Genomic DNA, 18,011 nt, shown 5'->3' on the forward strand with positions numbered 1-18,011 from the left:
TAGAAATATTTACGGAATATTCTTCATTTTACATATTATCTGTAGTACTTGTATCAGTACCAAAGTGGGCTTAGTGACGCCACGAGCCAATCGGAAGCTCTCGGTTAAAATCAGTGAAGTCTGCTTATGATCTTCCTTCAGAAAGGAGAGCTCTGCAAGATGACTGTTTACATATATTTCAAAGATTTCGAACTTTGCATGGCCTTGAGCATTTTATAAAGCGCATTTTACATTAAAGGTTATTTATTTTTGTTTACGTGGGTATGATTTATCATAAGAGCCAAATTTAATACGAAGGAAGATGGTCTTCCCCTTTAATTACTGATAGCACAGTGCTAAGAAATCATAGCACTGCAAAGTACTGCGCTATAATGGCCTGAAGAGAACACTGAAATGAAGATAAATGCTCAGATAGTTCAGAACAAGAAAAGGTGTTAAGTACAATGTAGATGTATCTATTTTTACAAATATATTTACATTATGCAATTTTTAACAATAAAACATGTTTTTTTTTCTTTACAGAGTATAAATGATACATGGGAAACAGAGGATCCAGATTTTTCACCATGTTTCCAGAAAACCATAATTTTATGGGTACCCTGTGCATATCTTGTGTTAGGAACTCCAATACGCATCTTCCAGCTATCAAAGAGCCAAGCTCAGGCTCTACCTTTCTCATGGCTCAATATAGCCAAAACAGTATGTATCATTATCATCACAGTATATACAATTTACAGTGTGTGTGTTAGCCCAAAAGTTGTCTGTTTGTAATTATAGTACATGCACTTCAAAATACAAATAAGTATGCATGTATCTTGTAGTGCACTGATCATTAGCATCACAGATGCTTTGTTGCTTCTTGGTTCATTTTTACTGCAGATCATTAATCTTCAATATTTGACATTGGTATTGTCTTGCATTGAAGAAAAAGACAAGATCTTCATAATTAAGCACTTTTTTGCTGGCAAATGATGACTTTCAGCTTCTGCTCATTAAACACTTAGCCCAGATACACTGATTTTTCTTGAACTTTCCCTTGTTATTGAAATAACTCAGTGATCATTAATAATTGTTGAACCTCTAAGGATCAATCCAAAAATCTGATTGATTCTCATCACCACGGAAAACAATAATAACTAGTGCATTTTTTTAATGTGTCCACCGTGGTTTAGTGGAAATAGTAGGATCCACATGATCAGTACTGTATATAATTTGTGAGTGACCAAATAATGGGATATTATCAACTCATAAAGTGGTTAATAGTCAAAGGGTTTTATATGTGAGGAAATTCTTGTTTTTTGTTTCTTGCTTAATCATACTTTGACTGAACACATTTGTCATAGGAAGGATGTGCATGTATCATATAATAGCTTGCCAAGTTTAATAAGTTTTGATACTACCGATAAGTGCCTACTATAAAAATTAATTACACCCTTAAGGAGGTAGACCTAAGGTAAAGGACACAACTCTTAAAATATCATTGGAACGTTTTTATTCAGCATTTTACATCAATTTCATGAAAGCATCAGAATAACTTTGATTGATTTCACTCAGTTTCAAATGAAAGCTTAATAGGCTTTGGTGAAATTGACTGTGATCAAATGTATCATTCAGGAGTTATGTCCCTTACCCTAGGTCTACCTCCTTAATTGGATAGTTATCTACAGCAATGTATAAAACTTAGGCTTGATGTTATTTTATTTTAACCACTAACATGCTGAAGCTGTTTATGTAAAGCTAAGAATATATACAAAAATGATATATCTGGTCTCCACTAATGAAATTCCTGAGTGTCTATTTGGTCTCACATGAATTTCATGTGATTTTCACATGAAATTGATTTTTCATGATTTTAATGTAAAAAATTATTTTACCTCTGCCTTGTTGTTGGATCTTCAACAAGCAGACTAAATTAGAAGAAAGCAATACACTTATTAAAATTTTAATAAGATTGAAAGGTGATATGACATAACCTTTTTTATCAATTATTTTTTTGTTTCTGATCAAAGTACCAACCCAGATAATAAACACGTTTTAACATGATTTATCAATGATTATCTTTTTTATTGTCCAGAAATATTTTTATACATGTATGTATGATGTAATATTGACCTTTAGGAACTTGTATGGACTGTCCTGCTTTCAAGTAATGAATGTAAATTGATGTCATGATTTAACAAGGGATGTATGATTTTCTCTTTTCTTGCATATGAATAATGAATACTTCAAGTTGGAAAAAAACTACATTTGAAAAAAAGTATAGTATTACAAATAGTATGATATTTATGGGTTAAATGGAAAAACATGTTTGGACAGGTTGATGGCCTAAAAAATTAAAATGGTGGAGATAAACATCAGGCAGCCCATACATGTATATTGCCAAATATATCACACTGTGTCATGAACTACAAATGTATTTGCTTACTATTTAAAGTAACCATCCAGTTAATTATCTTATTTTTTTTCCCTCTAGATTCTGTCCATAGTTATAGCCTTATTAGCAGTAGTCAATATAGGAAAGAGTATACAAGAGTTAGCCACAGGAGATTTAGTTCCAACTGTAAATTTTGTCTCACCTCTCATATTATGTTTGTCAATGGTATGTTTTATTAGTTGTAAGGTATTTAAGGAAGTAGACCTAGGGTAAGGGACACAACTCTTATAAATCATTGGAATGTTTGTATTCACCATTTTACATTAATCTAATGTAAGCTTCAAACTAATTTCATTCTGTTTCAAAGGAAAGCTTGAAAGGCTTTGGTGAAATTGAATATGATACAAACATATCACTGATTTCATGAGTAGTGTCCCTTATCTCAGGTCTACCTCCATAAAGTCACAAGAACAATGGTCTGATCATCATGATTAAAAAAAATGAAATGTTGCTTGAAATTTTGCTGGGTTTCTAGTAACATAATTGACTATGAAAATACAGAAGCTATTACTGTATGACTGGTAATTCTTTTGGAACAAAATTTTTATGGTTTGCTCCCAGAAATGTTTGTAACATTTTTTATTAGTTATAATGTGTTTAAGTAGCAGTCTTTCTAAAAATCAGACAGAAAGTGATTCATGCATGTCTAAAACCAACCAAATTCAGTTTTATTTCTTGTTCAGGAACAGTTACTGATCACATAACCAGTCTTAGTTAATCTTTTGAGATAAAAATTATATAGATTGCACATGAAATTAGCACTTTGCAAGAGTTATTGTTCTTGATTTTGCTTCATTTGGTAGATTTTAGTGGGAGATAAATGTATGATTTTCTAAATCTGAATGCAGAAAAGATATGTTATGTGAAAATAAAGCATATGTAGACTGAAAAAGCATTGTTTTTTTGGTGGGTTTTTCTTCACTATGAATCACTTAACCATTGGCAGTGTTTAAGTTTTTTGTGGACTGGTACTTAAAGGACAATGATCTGATCATCATGATTAAAAAAATTAAACTCCTTGCTTAGAAATTTTGCTGGGTTTCTAGTACATGTAACAGTTATCTTAATTGGCTATGAAAATACAGAAGCTGTTACTGTATGACTGGTAATGTTTTGCAACAAAATTTTTACAGTTTGCTGCCAAAAATGCTTGTATCATTTTTTCTAAATTTAGTTTTTGAAGCCCATAGTGGTACTCTGTAATTATTTTGGAGCTACTTGAAGATAAAATGAAATTCTGTGTCATGATTTAAATGTTTGCAATTTCTTGGTTAAAAAAAAATTAATTGAAAACAAGATTGCCACAAACATTTCTGTTTTTTATGGTATTAAGTAGCTCATTTCAGGTAGAGCTGAGAAATAAAATAGAAATTATACTTTCTTAATGAGAATACATTATCGAAAACAGTAACTCATGAGAAATGGCTTAAATTCACCCTTGAAATCTGTACCAGTATTTCATAATAGCTCTTTGTAAAAGTTCAATATTTTCTCGTAGGGTTAATTTTTCTTGGTTGTTACTTCCTTTACATTTCTGTTTTAACTTAATACTCTGAAAAAAAAATTAAATCTGTCTGAACCAGTCCTATTATGGTGCCTTTATGTAATTTCTGATGCACTTTGAACCTCATCATATTGAACATCTGTATAAACTGAACCAAATTTTCAGTCGAACATGGAATTCTTAATAGGCATATAACACTGTTATATGAAATCTTAACTGTCTCACATGGAAAAACGATGTATCTCACATTATGCAGTGGAAGAATCTGTTTATTTTTACAGATAGTCACTGTCCTGATGATCCATCATGAAAGAAGACGAGGGATATTCTCATCAGGGTTTATGTTGATATTCTGGTTATTATTATCAATAGCTGGAATATTTACATTCCAGTCCTTAGTTAGGACAGCCATAAAGGTAAACAAAGTTAGGCCAACCTAATGTAATTGTCTGTTAGGACAGCCATAAAGGTAAACAAAGTTAGGCCAACCTAATGTAATTATCCGTTAGGACAGCCATTAAGTGAAACAAAGTTAAGTCGACCTAAAATAATTATCTGTTAGGACAGCCATAGAAATGTAAACAAAAGTTATCAGTATAAGTAAGGCCAACCTTTAACAATTATATGTTAGGACAGTGATAAAGGTAAACAAGAAAATATAAGTTAAAGTTAGGCCAAACTTAAATAATTATCTGTTAGGACAACCATACAGTTAAACAGAAGTTGAATGGTATTAGTTTGGCCTACCTTGAATAATTAAATGTTAGGACAGCCATAAAGGTACCGTGTTCTTCCATGTATACCAAACACTTTTTTCGACTTTTTCTTTCTTTGAGGAGGCGGGTACATGGTTTACACAAAAATAATGAGTTTCTAGATTTTTTTCTGGAGACATAATTTTCAGGGAATCAGAACCAAAGTCATCAACAAAAGACAACATGGAGCCAATTTGTATTTTTGAGAACAGTTTTATGTGAAATAAAGTTTTACCCCTTTAGAAATATTCAATGGTTAAATTTATAATATTTAGATTGTCATATTTGTATTTTATTATATTATTGGGTTAGGCTGATGTATTTTAGACGCTACTCCATGTTGAATCAATAAGGAAAAATTAAGAAAGAAGGCATGTAAAGTCTTGAAGCAATAGTTAATACATATATTTACAAGGAAACATTTATTATGTCAACATGTTAAGGACAAGAAATAAGCATAAATATGAGTTCTAGGTAACAAAATGTGTCATGTTTTTTAAATGTACTATTTACATACTGTAAAAATACTAATTCTCGCTTTTTTTACGTTTGGCTGCAAATCTGAAAAATAATATTCGCGAAATTGATTTTAAACACTTTATATGGTCAACCATTTTTTGAAACCACGAAAATTAATACCTGTAAATGTGTTCCCTGAAAGAATCTGCTAAAAATTAGTAACCATGAAAATTAATGCCTGTGAATGTGTTCCCTGAAAGAATCTGCTAAAAATTAGTAACCATGAAAATTAATGCCTGTGAATGTGTTCCTTGACAGAATCTGCTAAAAATTAGTAACCATGAAAATTAATGCCTGTGAATGTGTTCCCTGACGGAATCTGCTAAAAATTAGTAACCATGAAAATTAATATGTTTACAGTATACATTAGATTGCTCTCATAGTATACATTTAAAGAAGTAGCAGTGGTGGATCCAAGAATGGGGGATGCAAGGGTTTGCACTCCCTTTTTATTGGAAAATTTGTCATTTTCATATGTAAAATTGACAAAAAATTGGTAAATAATTTCTTAGTACCCCCTTTTTCTGAAAATCCATGGCTTGCACCCCTCCTTTCCATAGTGTCTGGATCTTCCTCCGAGTAGAAATGTTTCAGTGCAGGACAAACACTGCAGTTTGGTCATGTTCGAGTGAAAGTAGGGCTAATTTAATTATGGGAATGTTCTTATAATGATTGTGACTCACACTATCATTGATGTAAGGATTCTCAACTTGTGACTGATATATTCAAAAGAGGATTGCTGAGTTACATTTTCTTATTTGAAAATTATAATGTTCTTGAGCAAAATGTAGCTGAATGACATCAAAAACAGGTCATTAGATATAATTTACATTACACATGTTACAGTTAAGAAATATAACTCATATGAATCTCATTCCATCACATTTTTCTTGATTCCATCACATTTTTCTGGAAATAATCAGTGTTATTAGTTACTGGTACACATGTTTTTTTTGTAAGTGAATTGAAAAAAAAATGACTTGGGTTGACAGAAAATGACATTTTAAAGTTTCATACTGCTTTAATGTCACGGCATGTGTCTGCATGTCAAAATAATAAGAGTACAAAGTCCTCTTATTGGTAATCAATAGGAATTTAACCTTTGACCTTAGAAACACAGAGAGCGTGGTCTGACAGGAAGTTAACTTGTAATACCAAGGGTAATTCCAAGTCTGGAACTTTTTTAGGTTCATTTTGTCAACAAAAATAAATCTGTTTATCTGTTTACAGCTCACATCATAAAGATTTTTTACCTCATGGAGATAAATAAATCCTAGTTGATGTGAAACTGTGACTTTTAAGGCATGATTATTTTTTAAAACATCAATATACATGTATTCAATATCATCCTCTTGTAAGTTTCACCTTCCACATTATAGTACAGCTCTGCATTGTAAGATAGGAATAAATTGCACAGATGTTGCTGGTCAGCATGACTTAAATGTCTGTATAGAAAAAAACAAATCAAAATAAAATATATACATTTCAAGGGTGTAGTGCTTAGTATGGCAGGTACATTGGTACAGCATGCAATACCTGAAATTTCTATAAAAAAATACTAAACATTGTATTTTACTCATTCTGCAGTACCAACCATTTTTGGGCTGCTTTGCCTCTGTATTTTATATGTAATTGTTCTTATTTGTTTTTCAGGATGGTATTTCTGATATATTCCGTTTTGTGATATTTTTCCTGTATTTTCCATTAGTTATTGTACAGTTAGTTTTCTCAGCTTTAATTGACAGTGGTGCTACTATTTATCAAGTAACTCAAGATGAGGTATGTATAACTATTTTTTTCTCTGTGAAAATACTAAAAAATAGAATTTTTACATAGAAAATTTGCTTACAGGATAACAGGTATGATTGTGAACCTGAACAAACCAAACACCTTTCTAAACCAAATAAATCAATCTGAACATGGCTCTGTAGAGACAGTGTAGAATTATATATTCCCCAACACTCTCAACAGTTTCTTTAGTCATAGATATATTGTAGTATTTTAAGAGGACATTTAAGCTTACTATACCGTATAATTTTCTCATGCTTGTGTATTATGTAAATGTTAATAAAAATAAATGATGGCTACTGATAAATTTCGTTTTGTATTTCAGACGCCTTGTCCAGAAGGGAAGTCATCATTTTTGTCCAAAATTACATTTTGGTGGTTCAATCCGTAAGTATTATAAAATGAAAGATTAAAATGTTGAAGTGTTCAGTTTCCAAAGATCTATACATACAGTTCAAAAGAAATAGTAAAGCAAAGAAAAATGTCCTTACGAGAGCCACTCCAGATCATGACCTCACATTACATTAATTTGATTTATAAAAATATAAGATATGGTATGATTGCCAATGAAACAGTCAAGCAATGAACAATTCAACTTCTACAGTTCATCTCACAGTCATCAATGATGGGTAAAACCCATACAATAAAGCAAGTAGGCCTGAAAATCAATCAAGTGAAACAATTCATAGAAGATGAAAATTGACCTATTCTGTAGAAAAAAATGTAAAAAGGATTAACATGAACATCAACAATCACTACAGTTTCCTGGAGTTAAACATGCTTACGAGCGCTCAAACCTCCCCCTGGGACAGTGGTGGGATAATACAAAAAAATAAAACAAATTATAAAAATCTGTTGAATTTAGATTTAACTCTGAAGATCGATACTGAATACAAGCACTTAAACAAATAGGACAAAAGATAAAAAGCTGTATCTATTTTGATAGTCTGAGAATATTCTTAACATAGGAGGCCTGTAATGAAATTAAAATGTGGATCATGGTTTTTGTAGTTTGGTCAGATTGAAATTTAAGTTTCTTTGAAATGAAATGAAGAGTAATGGTAAAATAACCATACTAAGAAGTTGTAAGCCATAGTGAAAGAGTCAAAAAGAAAAATCTGTATAAGAATATCAGAGTAAAAACTGGAAAGTTGAAAACTGTAATAGTCCTGACTTGGTACAGGTACTTCCGATGGAAATGATGGTTCAACCCAGATTTATAGAGGTTCTACTACTACGGAAAAATTGCAAAATACGTTTCCACATTTAAAATCTGTATTTGTTAATGACAAATTTCTTCATGGAAACAACAGCAAGCTTGCCAAAAGGACAACACAAACAAAAAAAAAACTGTACAGCACAAAAGAACAAAATTAAAAGGAAACAATTCACTGTATGTACCAAAATTGAGGTTTTTTTTTTTGGGACAATTAGGTTCACGGTATGTCATGGCCACTTTAATATGATTCAAACAATGTGATGCTTTTTTAAAAAAAAATTGTTAGTGTTATGGCTAAAATTATTTTCAAGATGCAGAGAAAAACGTAATATTGCTTTAATGTTTTATTTCAAATGGAATGATGGATCATTCTATCCTTTTATTTCCTCTTGTGCATAAGTAAACATGGCAGTGCCCATGAAGGACCTACGTCTCTTAATATGTATCATGACATATATCAACAAACATATCCAATATTGTGTTGTGTATCATTTTTTGAATAAATGTATCGTTGCTCCCCTACAAAATAGTACACACAAGAAAATGAACAGCAAAAAACCAAAAATCATGGCTCAGTACCAAACAGAAGTTAATAAATCATGGCTCAGTACCAAGCAGAAGTTAAAACCATGGCTCAGTACTAAACAAAAGTTATTAAAATCATGGCTCAGAAGTTATTAAAATCATGGCTCAGTACCAAACAGAAGTTATTAAAATCATGGCTCAGTACCAAGCAGAAGTTATTAAAATCATGGCTCAGTAACAACCAGAAGTTATTAAATCATGGCTCAGAAGTTATTAAAATCATGGCTCAGTACCAAACAGAAGTTATTAAAATCATGGCTCAGTAACAACCAGAAGTTATTAAAATCATGGCTCAGTACTAAACAGAAGTTATTAAAATCATGACTCAGTACCAAACAGAAATTATTAAAATCATGGCTCAGTACCAAACAGAAGTTATTAAAATCATGGCTCAGTAACAACCAGAAGTTATTAAAATCATGGCTCAGTACCAAACAGAAATTATTAAAATCATGGCTCAGTACCAAACAGAAGTTAATAAAATCATGCTCAGTACCAAGCAGAAGTTATTGCTTGTTTATTAAAAAAATATTTTTCAATCTACCCATTCTTATAGTTGGTGTAAGTTACAAAAACAAATGTCAGTATTATGTCATGTTTCAGAATGGTGATCCAAGGTTACAAGCGTGCTATAGAGAGGAAAAATTTGTGGTCACTGAATCAGGAAGATAACTCTGCAAATGTCTTCCCAAGGTTTGAAAAATTCTGGAAGAAGGAAGAACAAAGAGTGGAAAGGTATTTATACATGTATTTTCAAGAGTAAATATTTTCATGATTAACAAAGTTTGTGAGTGTAAAGGAATCATTTTCTCTTCATGTCCCTCTATGAAACTTGTGGGCACAACTCCTAATTTGGAATTTGATTTAACATTATAAAAATGTTAGGCTAAGCAACCATTGTGTTTTTCATGAAGCTAGATCATTATTGGATTTGCAGAATTGATAGTTTTAAAGGGAGATAATCAAACCGAAGAGATTTGTTTCTTGAGTACTATTCCACTTACTGGTTTAAAAGCTAGTCTGTGAAAAGAAGTATTTTGGTTTTCCATTTTTTTGTATTCTTATATACATTTTCAGGAAGAAGCAGAAAATGTCCACAGAAACTCAGGATATGAATGGTTTGGAAATGAAAACCAGAAATCAAGATGGACAACTCTATACAGAAGTTGAGGTCAAAGATGGAGGAAAGAAACCTCCACAAAAAAAACTTCTCATCTGCTTCATCAAAGTGTTTGGACCTGTCTGTCTCTTACATGCATTCTACAAGTTGTTATTTGATATACTCCAGTTTCTCAGCCCTCTTATTTTGAAGTAAGTTTGGTGATTGTTAAGAAAAAATTGTGTTTTTATATAGGATGTATCAATTTTAAATCTTAGCCCGAAAGATTTTCAAGAAAAAAGTTTGAAGGATTTGTTATCATTTTAGTTTTTTATATATAGGGAAAGAGTGGAAAATTTTCTCACCATTTTTCCTTGGTGCTTATCAACTTAATATGGCCTATCTATATTTTAAAAAGGGAAATTTTACAAATATTGTGATGGTTATTTATGTAGGAATGAGGTATAAATACGTGGAATAATAAATCTCTGTGTTTTTTTCTTCATGTGAGACATCTTATACACACTTTGCCTGATTCTTATACAGAGAAGTACTAAAGGAAGCCTCAAGTTTCATTTTTAATGCCATTTCAAATAAAATTGTTTCCATTTTAGGACAATAAAAGAAGTAAAAAAGAATGCCTCCCTTTTACAGTCATAAGATTATTATTAAATGCCTTAATGTGCAACTCAGGGCACAAGCTACTTGAGAAAAACAGGGAGAAGTGACTTTTCTTTCAGAGAGACACTAAGGATAAGTGGAGATGAATAGGGAGAAGTGAATGCAGTCGTGCATCATTTACTAATGCTTTTTAAAATTATGTGTTTATGTTACTTACATGCACACAATATAAGCAAGCATTTTCTTTTATTGAGATAAATATTACTTTTTCTTTAAGCTACATATGTAAGTAACTAAATATTTTGGACAAAATGAAATCAACCTGCTGACTGAATGATTGACTGTATCATATATTCATGAAATTGAATTTCTAATCTATACCTCTACAGTTTACCAAATTTATTACAGCAAAATTAATATATGATTGAGCAAAGCAAAGCTTCTTGCATTGCATCATTCTTTTGATTTTGTCTTTTTTAGCAGCACAGGAATAGAAACTTTCAAGCAGTGACACTCTGTAGGAATTTTCATTTGTTTTTTTTTCCTGATCCCACTTAATCCATATTGATTTCTTGTTCAAAATAACCAGTCCATTGATATAAGTTGATCAAGAGTATCAACAAACATGTAAACATTTTATTACTGACAAATCAATACTGAAACTTTATTCAATTATTGACACGTATTGTAGCGGTCGGCATGAACTTATCTCTAGCTAAAGAAATGTTCTGTTGAAATGGAGAATTAATTGTTCTGTTATGAAACATGAAGATCAAAAGAAAAGCTTCAGGTTTTCTACCGAAAACAATTGAGATAAATTTAACTTAACTCCAAGAACCCGCACAATGAATTTGCAAGTTTTGTAACAAATTGTGAACGATAAAACATGAATTATTGTATTAAAGGTCTCACTAACCACTTCTAACGTTTCCATTACTTTACATGTTAAAAAAGTAATTTTCAAAGTCTCACTGTAAATTCCCAGGACATCTTAAAGCTGCATAACCTTGCGAAGCTTGGAAAATAAGGCTTCCAAAATCATTATGCTAATGACACGATGATAGTAGAAATTCTTCACAAAATTTACTTGAATAAATAATACTGAAAATCCACATTTTTACCTGTTCTGCTAACTGACAGCATGGAGGCAAATTACTCACACATGTAAACAATATTCATACACTTTTGTAGTTAATTACATATATGATTTTAAAGTACACATTCTCAGCTTTATTTTGACTACTTTTAATCATAATACACACAAATAATGCACTTATAATGCATATGTCTAGGTTCAGTGTGTTTTTGGTACTACATAGGGAGGTGGCCATTTGACCCGGAAGTGGTTAGTGAGACCAAAGCAGAAGTGAAGAATGTTCATTTCGTATCCTTACTTAAAAGTTTGAAACAAAAAGCTGATTAAAATTCTTGTTTGTAACTGATAATTTGATAGATTTCGAAAATTTTTACAATTTACTTTCCCGAACGGGCGCCAGTTATCGGAAGAGAGATAACTCTGGTCAAAATTCTGCTAAAAGACGGAATACAGTCCCGATCATGGGCGATGTCTAAAAATGAGAGGGCAACTCCACTTAGCTTTTGGTGTCGCCTGAGGGGGAAGTGAGTGACTCCAGGGCGACTGATTCGCCCGAATCGCTCAGTAGCGTGAGCCCTGGTGCAACTCCTCATATTAACTACAAAAACATGTATTTGCTGATTTGATTTGTTTTCAGATTGTTAATTAGATTTACAAAAGATAAGACAGAGTATTTATGGCGAGGGTATCTGTACTCGGTCCTCATGTTCCTGGTAGCTATTGTACAGTCACTTATTTTACATCAATATTTCCATGGAACACAACTTGTTGGTATGAGGTTAAGGACTACAATCATAGCAGCTGTTTATAACAAGGTATGAAGTAGTCCGAATTTCCTCTGACCCTGCAACCCTCCTCTTTTTTATTTGGATATTGATATGTCGGGTTTGGGTCAGAATGATGTGCCATACAAAAAGTTGGAGATTTAGCTGTACAGCAGAGCATCGCCTTTCAACCGCTTGTAATGACTTTTATTATTGAAGTTTCGATAAATTTCCACGAGAGACCCTGTTTTGTTGACATTTTGAACATGTCAACAAAACAGGGTCTCTAGTGGAAAATTATTGAAACTTCAATAATAAATGTAATTTTTGTAGCAAATAATGTATATTTAGTAGAAAGGGAACCCTTGAATATGAAAAAAGTTGACAGTAGTAAAATTTTGATTTAATTTTCAGAGTACTAAAAGTCATGAGACAGAAATGATGCATTGTATACAATACAAAAACAAAAATTTTAAACACTGAATTCAAATGAAAAAAGTTGTTACACCCAATTTTACATGTATGTTACAACATTATTTCTTAATTTTTGAAGTACACATTATAAAGGAAAACAAGTTAAGTAATATATCTCATTGTAGATGTTAAGGTTGTCAAGTTCTGCCAGAAGGACCTCCACTGTTGGAGAAATAGTCAACTTGATGGCCGTGGATGCCCAGAGATTCATGGATTTAATGACCTACATACATACCATGTGGTCTGGACCTTTCCAGATTGCCTTATCCTTGTATTTTCTATGGCTGACTCTCGGACCTTCCATCATGGCTGGTTTCGGTGTTATGGTTCTACTCATTCCTATAAATGCTGTTATTGCAAAGAAACAAAGAGATTTACAGGTTAAACACCAAGAAATTTTAAACAGTCTTGTACCTTTGTTAGTGAAAAATTTTATTTAAGGAGGTAGACCTAGGGTAAGGGACACAACTCTTAAAAATCATTGGAACATTTGTATTCAGCTTTTTACATCAATCGTATGTAAGCATATTATTAACTTCAATTCATTTTATTCTGCTTCAAACGAAAGCTTGAGAAGCTTGGTGAAATTGAATATAATACAGTAGACTCCACTTAATCGCATATCGCTTTATTGCATATTTCGGTTATTAGCATAATTTTCTCCTGCACAAAACCATTTCCTATTATTCTATTAGGGAAAAAATCGCTTATTTGCAGGTGCATTTTGGTTTATTGCATAGAGAATTTTGCCTCATCCAGGTCAAGACAAGTTTTCCCAAATTCTATTTTAAGCCTTCGGGTCATAAATATGTCAATCATATTTATTGTTGTAAAAACTAGGTTATCATCAATCAGGAGGTGTAATAATGGATTAAAAACATAATGGACATAAAAGACAATTTAAATGATTTCTAATTACATTAAAATAAACAAGCACCTAGGTCAACAATGACTTCTGACGACATGCCAAACATCACCTTATGATGCGGCCTGGGGTTCGGCTTGGGGTATTTTTTGTCCCTATTTAAATTCTTCCGACTACAAATGATTATCAATGTAAATTTAATTTTCTTTAATGAGCTGAACAGTTTTTAATGAGCTTGGGTTACTAGGCATAAATATCAACAGAAAATTAATCATTCATTCAGTACAATGTCTAATGAAATTCAACTACCCTAAGGTGCCCCATACTATCCACACTTCATAGGAATATATTGAGGTCAATGACACATATAATACACAACTATCAGTGTACAATGGTGATTGAACAGAGGAATAAAAACGCACAGACCATTTCAAAAGCCCAGAAACTGCAAACATTGATGAATATTACACTGAATCCTGGCTGAAATATGAAATATGGGATTTTCTTTCATAGAAAGGTCAGGAAATTACTTGACTATTTATAGATGAGAAACACGTGGTTTTACTTATAAATACACACGACGTAAAGAAGGTCAATAAACAAGATAAACACAATATATATTATTATTTATTGATAAAAGAACAATACAATGTGAAGGTCTATAACAATTAAATACCAGATCAGAAATGTTGAACAGTGATAACTGATATCCCTGGTTGATCCACAGTAACGTCGTCTTACCTGAACTCACACTTCCGGTAAAATCGTAATTTCGGTTATAAGAATAGCCCAGTTATTTGCATAATTTTTACTGGCAAATAGGCTATGCAATTAAGTGGAATCTACTGTACAAACATATCACTGATTTCAAGAGTTATATTCCTTATCCTAGGTCTACCCCTTAAGGAATGTTTTAAATTTTTGATCAGGTTATACAAAATATAATGAGAATAGGTGTGGTATATATGTCAAAGAGACAATGACCCTACCAGGATGAAAATGTCAGTCAAAGGCCACCCATTGGACTTCAGTGAACGAGGAAGAAACACTCACACCACAGGGTAGGCTGTAGCTGGCCCCAAAACATCATTATACACAGGAACAGGGAAAGAGTTGCCCCTATTTACTCAAGTTACATAAAAAAACTACAGCTGAAATGAAACAATACATACAGAGGCCACAAATTCCTGACCAGGGACAGGTGCAATGGTTTGCATCAGTTTACACTTATAAACCTGGAAGTGGTTTATAAAAACTGTACACTGGACCAAACCATATTATTTTATATAACATGTTCAAAAATTAAGAACATTCAGTTTAATCTGTTTCTGCACTTGACTCAAATTTCACTATTGTTCAATGATGTGAGAGCCTGATTATAACAAATTAAAGCAATATGTATCAACAATTTTAGAGGATATCTTGAAAATAGGAAAAGAAAGAACCACCATATGGTATTAATTTTTTTAACTTTAGCACACCAACAGTAGTTCTTTGAAGGGACAGTTATTTATTGGTATAAGTTTTTATGAGTATTTAAGGAATGACTTATATTATTTTGGTCTATGAAAAAAATAACCTCAATCATGTGGTGTACTCTAAACAACCTGTGAAGCAGATTATTTTAAAATGTGCACCACAGGCATTGAGGTTATTTCAAATAGGCCGAAAAATATAACAGCCATTCCTTATAATTTAATTTAAGTATCAAAATTTAAGGAGTAAATCAGCAAAAAAAAGGTTGCTGATGTCAGTCATATTACAAAACTTTGGTCTATGAGATGATGGACAATTTTTTTTATCCAATCAAAAAGCTTGCTACATCTATATTCAAATTATTGTCAAATAAATTCAAAAACAACTGAAGACATTTGTATGATTATTTGCACATTGCTTGTCTTTACCAAAGAAATCTTCCTTTTAATTTTTGGTTTTTTGATATCATAATTAAGACCTTTGAATACTGAAAAAGCATATCATGTACTGTAGCTTAACTGTGTTTTACTTATTTTGTAGATGAAACAAATGAGATTAAAAGATTCCAGGATTAAGTTGATGAATGAAGTACTCAATGGAATCAAAGTAAGTGCTAAGAAGAGAAAGTCACAGTATCTCTTACATTCAAAATTCCTTTTGCAGTTACTGTTTGCTAAAGTCCTTTTGCAGTTACTGTTTGCAATATTCCTTTTGCAGTTACTGTTTGCTAAAGTCCTTTTGCTGTTACTTTTTGCAAGTCTTTTTGCAGTTCCTGTTTGCAATAGCCCTTTTGCAGCTACGGTTTGCACTCCAGTTTTTGTACCCACACAAAATGTCAAGGTATTATATGATACCTTATGAAAAGTTGCGTGTCTGTCCGTCTGTCCATTGGACATTGAAGTACATTGTTCATAAAATACAGTTCAAGTTTGAATGTCAGTTTGATTGGATTATTTACACAAAAGTTATTGCCATTTAAGTTGTTTTTACCCTAAAAAGTATTTTGCAGTGCTTCAGGGTGTCATTTATTCTCCTTAATAAATAGATGCCATATTTTAAGGAATTTCATGCAAAGGGAAATAACTCACACACCAGACAGGCTAGATGTCCACATCTTGTAGAAAAGAAATAAAAATTAAACTTTTTTATAATAACATACCAAAACCTCAGTAATTACTTTAATGAAGGGAAGTAACTTTCACAGACTTGTTGGCCCCACACTGGCTCTCAAAAGTAAACTGAAAGCATGGAAAATATTTTGATTGAAATAAACCTGCCTAATTTTCAGGGTTTGGGTACAGAGTTTTTAATATATTAGTAGATATTCTTCATATTTTTAACTTCTTTTGCAGGTTTTGAAATTGTACGCTTGGGAGCCGTCCTTTGAGAAGCAAGTTTTAAACATTAGGAACAAAGAATTAGTGATATTGAAGAGAATGGCTTATCTAAATGCCTGTGTATCATTTACATGGACTACTGCTCCATTTATTGTAAGTTATATAATGAAAAATATGTAGGTGAATTGAGGGCAATCCTAAATACACTCAGTGAGTTCAATTGCTTCCCCCTTTTTTTATTACAGAAAATTAGCATAATTGATTGAAGGTTTCTTTGAGAACTTATGATGCACAAAAGCTATTCACAAATTAGATCACATATTGTCATAAAACTGTGCCTAGTCATATTCCTGAAATATCTATTTTTCTTTTTCAGGGTAAAATTCCTGTCATAGGAACTAGCCACAAAGCTATGAAACATGTATTTAAAAATATATGCCCTTCCGAAAGCATTAAGTGAATTCAAATTGATGGTGAATGTTATCAGTAAAAATGTTAATGTCAAGATTCCAATCCTCTGTTTACATGCATAATTTTGTCTCCAAATATAGATTTGAGAACAAATTATTTTCACATATTTTTGTAACTGTTTTTATCTTATTACCTGTGACAGGTATCTCTGGTGACATTTGCAGTGTATGTGATGATAGACCCAGCCAATATCCTGGATGCTGACAAAGCATTCGTTTCATTGTCACTCTTCAATATCCTGAGATTTCCTCTGTCCATGTTACCACAGGTCATCTCCATGGTAGTACAGGTAAGTTTACTTCAGGTCATCTCATTGGTAGTACAGGTAAGTTTACTTTAGGTCATCTCAATGGTAGTACAGGTAAGTTTACTTTAGGTCATCTCAGTGGTAGTACAGGTAAGTTTACTTCAGGTCATCTCCATGGTAATACGGGTAAGTTTACTTCAGGTCATCTCAGTGGTAGTACAGGTAAGTTTACTTTAGGTCATCTCAGTGGTTGTTCAGGTAAATTTCACAGAGAGTCTTCTTCCTTTTTTAGGAATTTCACAAGTTTCATGGGGAAATCAATGTCCTTCAGTGAAGTTCAAAGTAGTCTCCACAGTTTCTAAATGTTAGATTGAAAATGAAAAATTTTGCCGTCTCAAGTAGAGAATACTTTAAACCATTCCTGCCTCAAGAAAAATCTATATTCCTTCTGTACATGCAATAATGAATTGTTTTGCATTTGTTTTAGGCCAGTGTGTCTACAAAGAGAATTCAAGCATTTTTGAACAATGAAGAACTTGATTACAGTTCCTACACTAGAGATATTAATGCCAGTAAGTTTGAGAGAAATAAACAGACAAGAAAATTTCTATTTTTATCTATGTGAGATTTCCATATCTCATCAATGGGTTGAGACGGAATGCATGCACTTTCCCTTGAAAAATCGGCACAGTTAAGTAAAGAGTTGGTGAACGATCATATCTTACCAATATGTGTTTGGAAAATCATTTAGAATAAT

At 32.1% G+C, this 18,011-nt stretch overlaps 1 protein-coding gene across 8 annotated transcripts in view; it reads left to right on the forward strand.

The window, feature by feature from the left end:
* LOC148619861 (multidrug resistance-associated protein 1-like) overlaps window positions 1-18,011 on the forward strand; it is a 70,389-nt gene that overhangs the window by 6,708 nt on the left and 45,670 nt on the right. For 7 of the 8 annotated variants that reach the window (XM_088580218.1, XM_088580222.1, XM_088580220.1 and 4 more), the window contains exons 2-14: window positions 523-699; window positions 2,474-2,599; window positions 4,220-4,354; window positions 6,866-6,991; window positions 7,326-7,387; window positions 9,408-9,539; window positions 9,882-10,115; window positions 12,258-12,435; window positions 12,984-13,238; window positions 15,740-15,805; window positions 16,552-16,689; window positions 17,150-17,296; window positions 17,742-17,826. In XM_088580218.1, the coding sequence (XP_088436344.1) occupies window positions 523-699; window positions 2,474-2,599; window positions 4,220-4,354; window positions 6,866-6,991; window positions 7,326-7,387; window positions 9,408-9,539; window positions 9,882-10,115; window positions 12,258-12,435; window positions 12,984-13,238; window positions 15,740-15,805; window positions 16,552-16,689; window positions 17,150-17,296; window positions 17,742-17,826 (1,861 nt within the window). Of the gene's footprint in view, window positions 1-522; window positions 700-2,473; window positions 2,600-4,219; window positions 4,355-4,706; window positions 4,719-6,865; window positions 6,992-7,325; window positions 7,388-9,407; window positions 9,540-9,881; window positions 10,116-12,257; window positions 12,436-12,983; window positions 13,239-15,739; window positions 15,806-16,551; window positions 16,690-17,149; window positions 17,297-17,741; window positions 17,827-18,011 lie in introns of those variants that run through there. The other variant, XM_088580226.1, reaches the window with a different exon arrangement.

This window comes from Perna viridis, chromosome 4, assembly GCF_037379345.1.
Source record: "Perna viridis isolate PV_CMFRI_1.1 ecotype Kerala chromosome 4, ASM3737934v1, whole genome shotgun sequence".
NCBI lineage: Eukaryota > Metazoa > Mollusca > Bivalvia > Mytilida > Mytilidae > Perna > Perna viridis.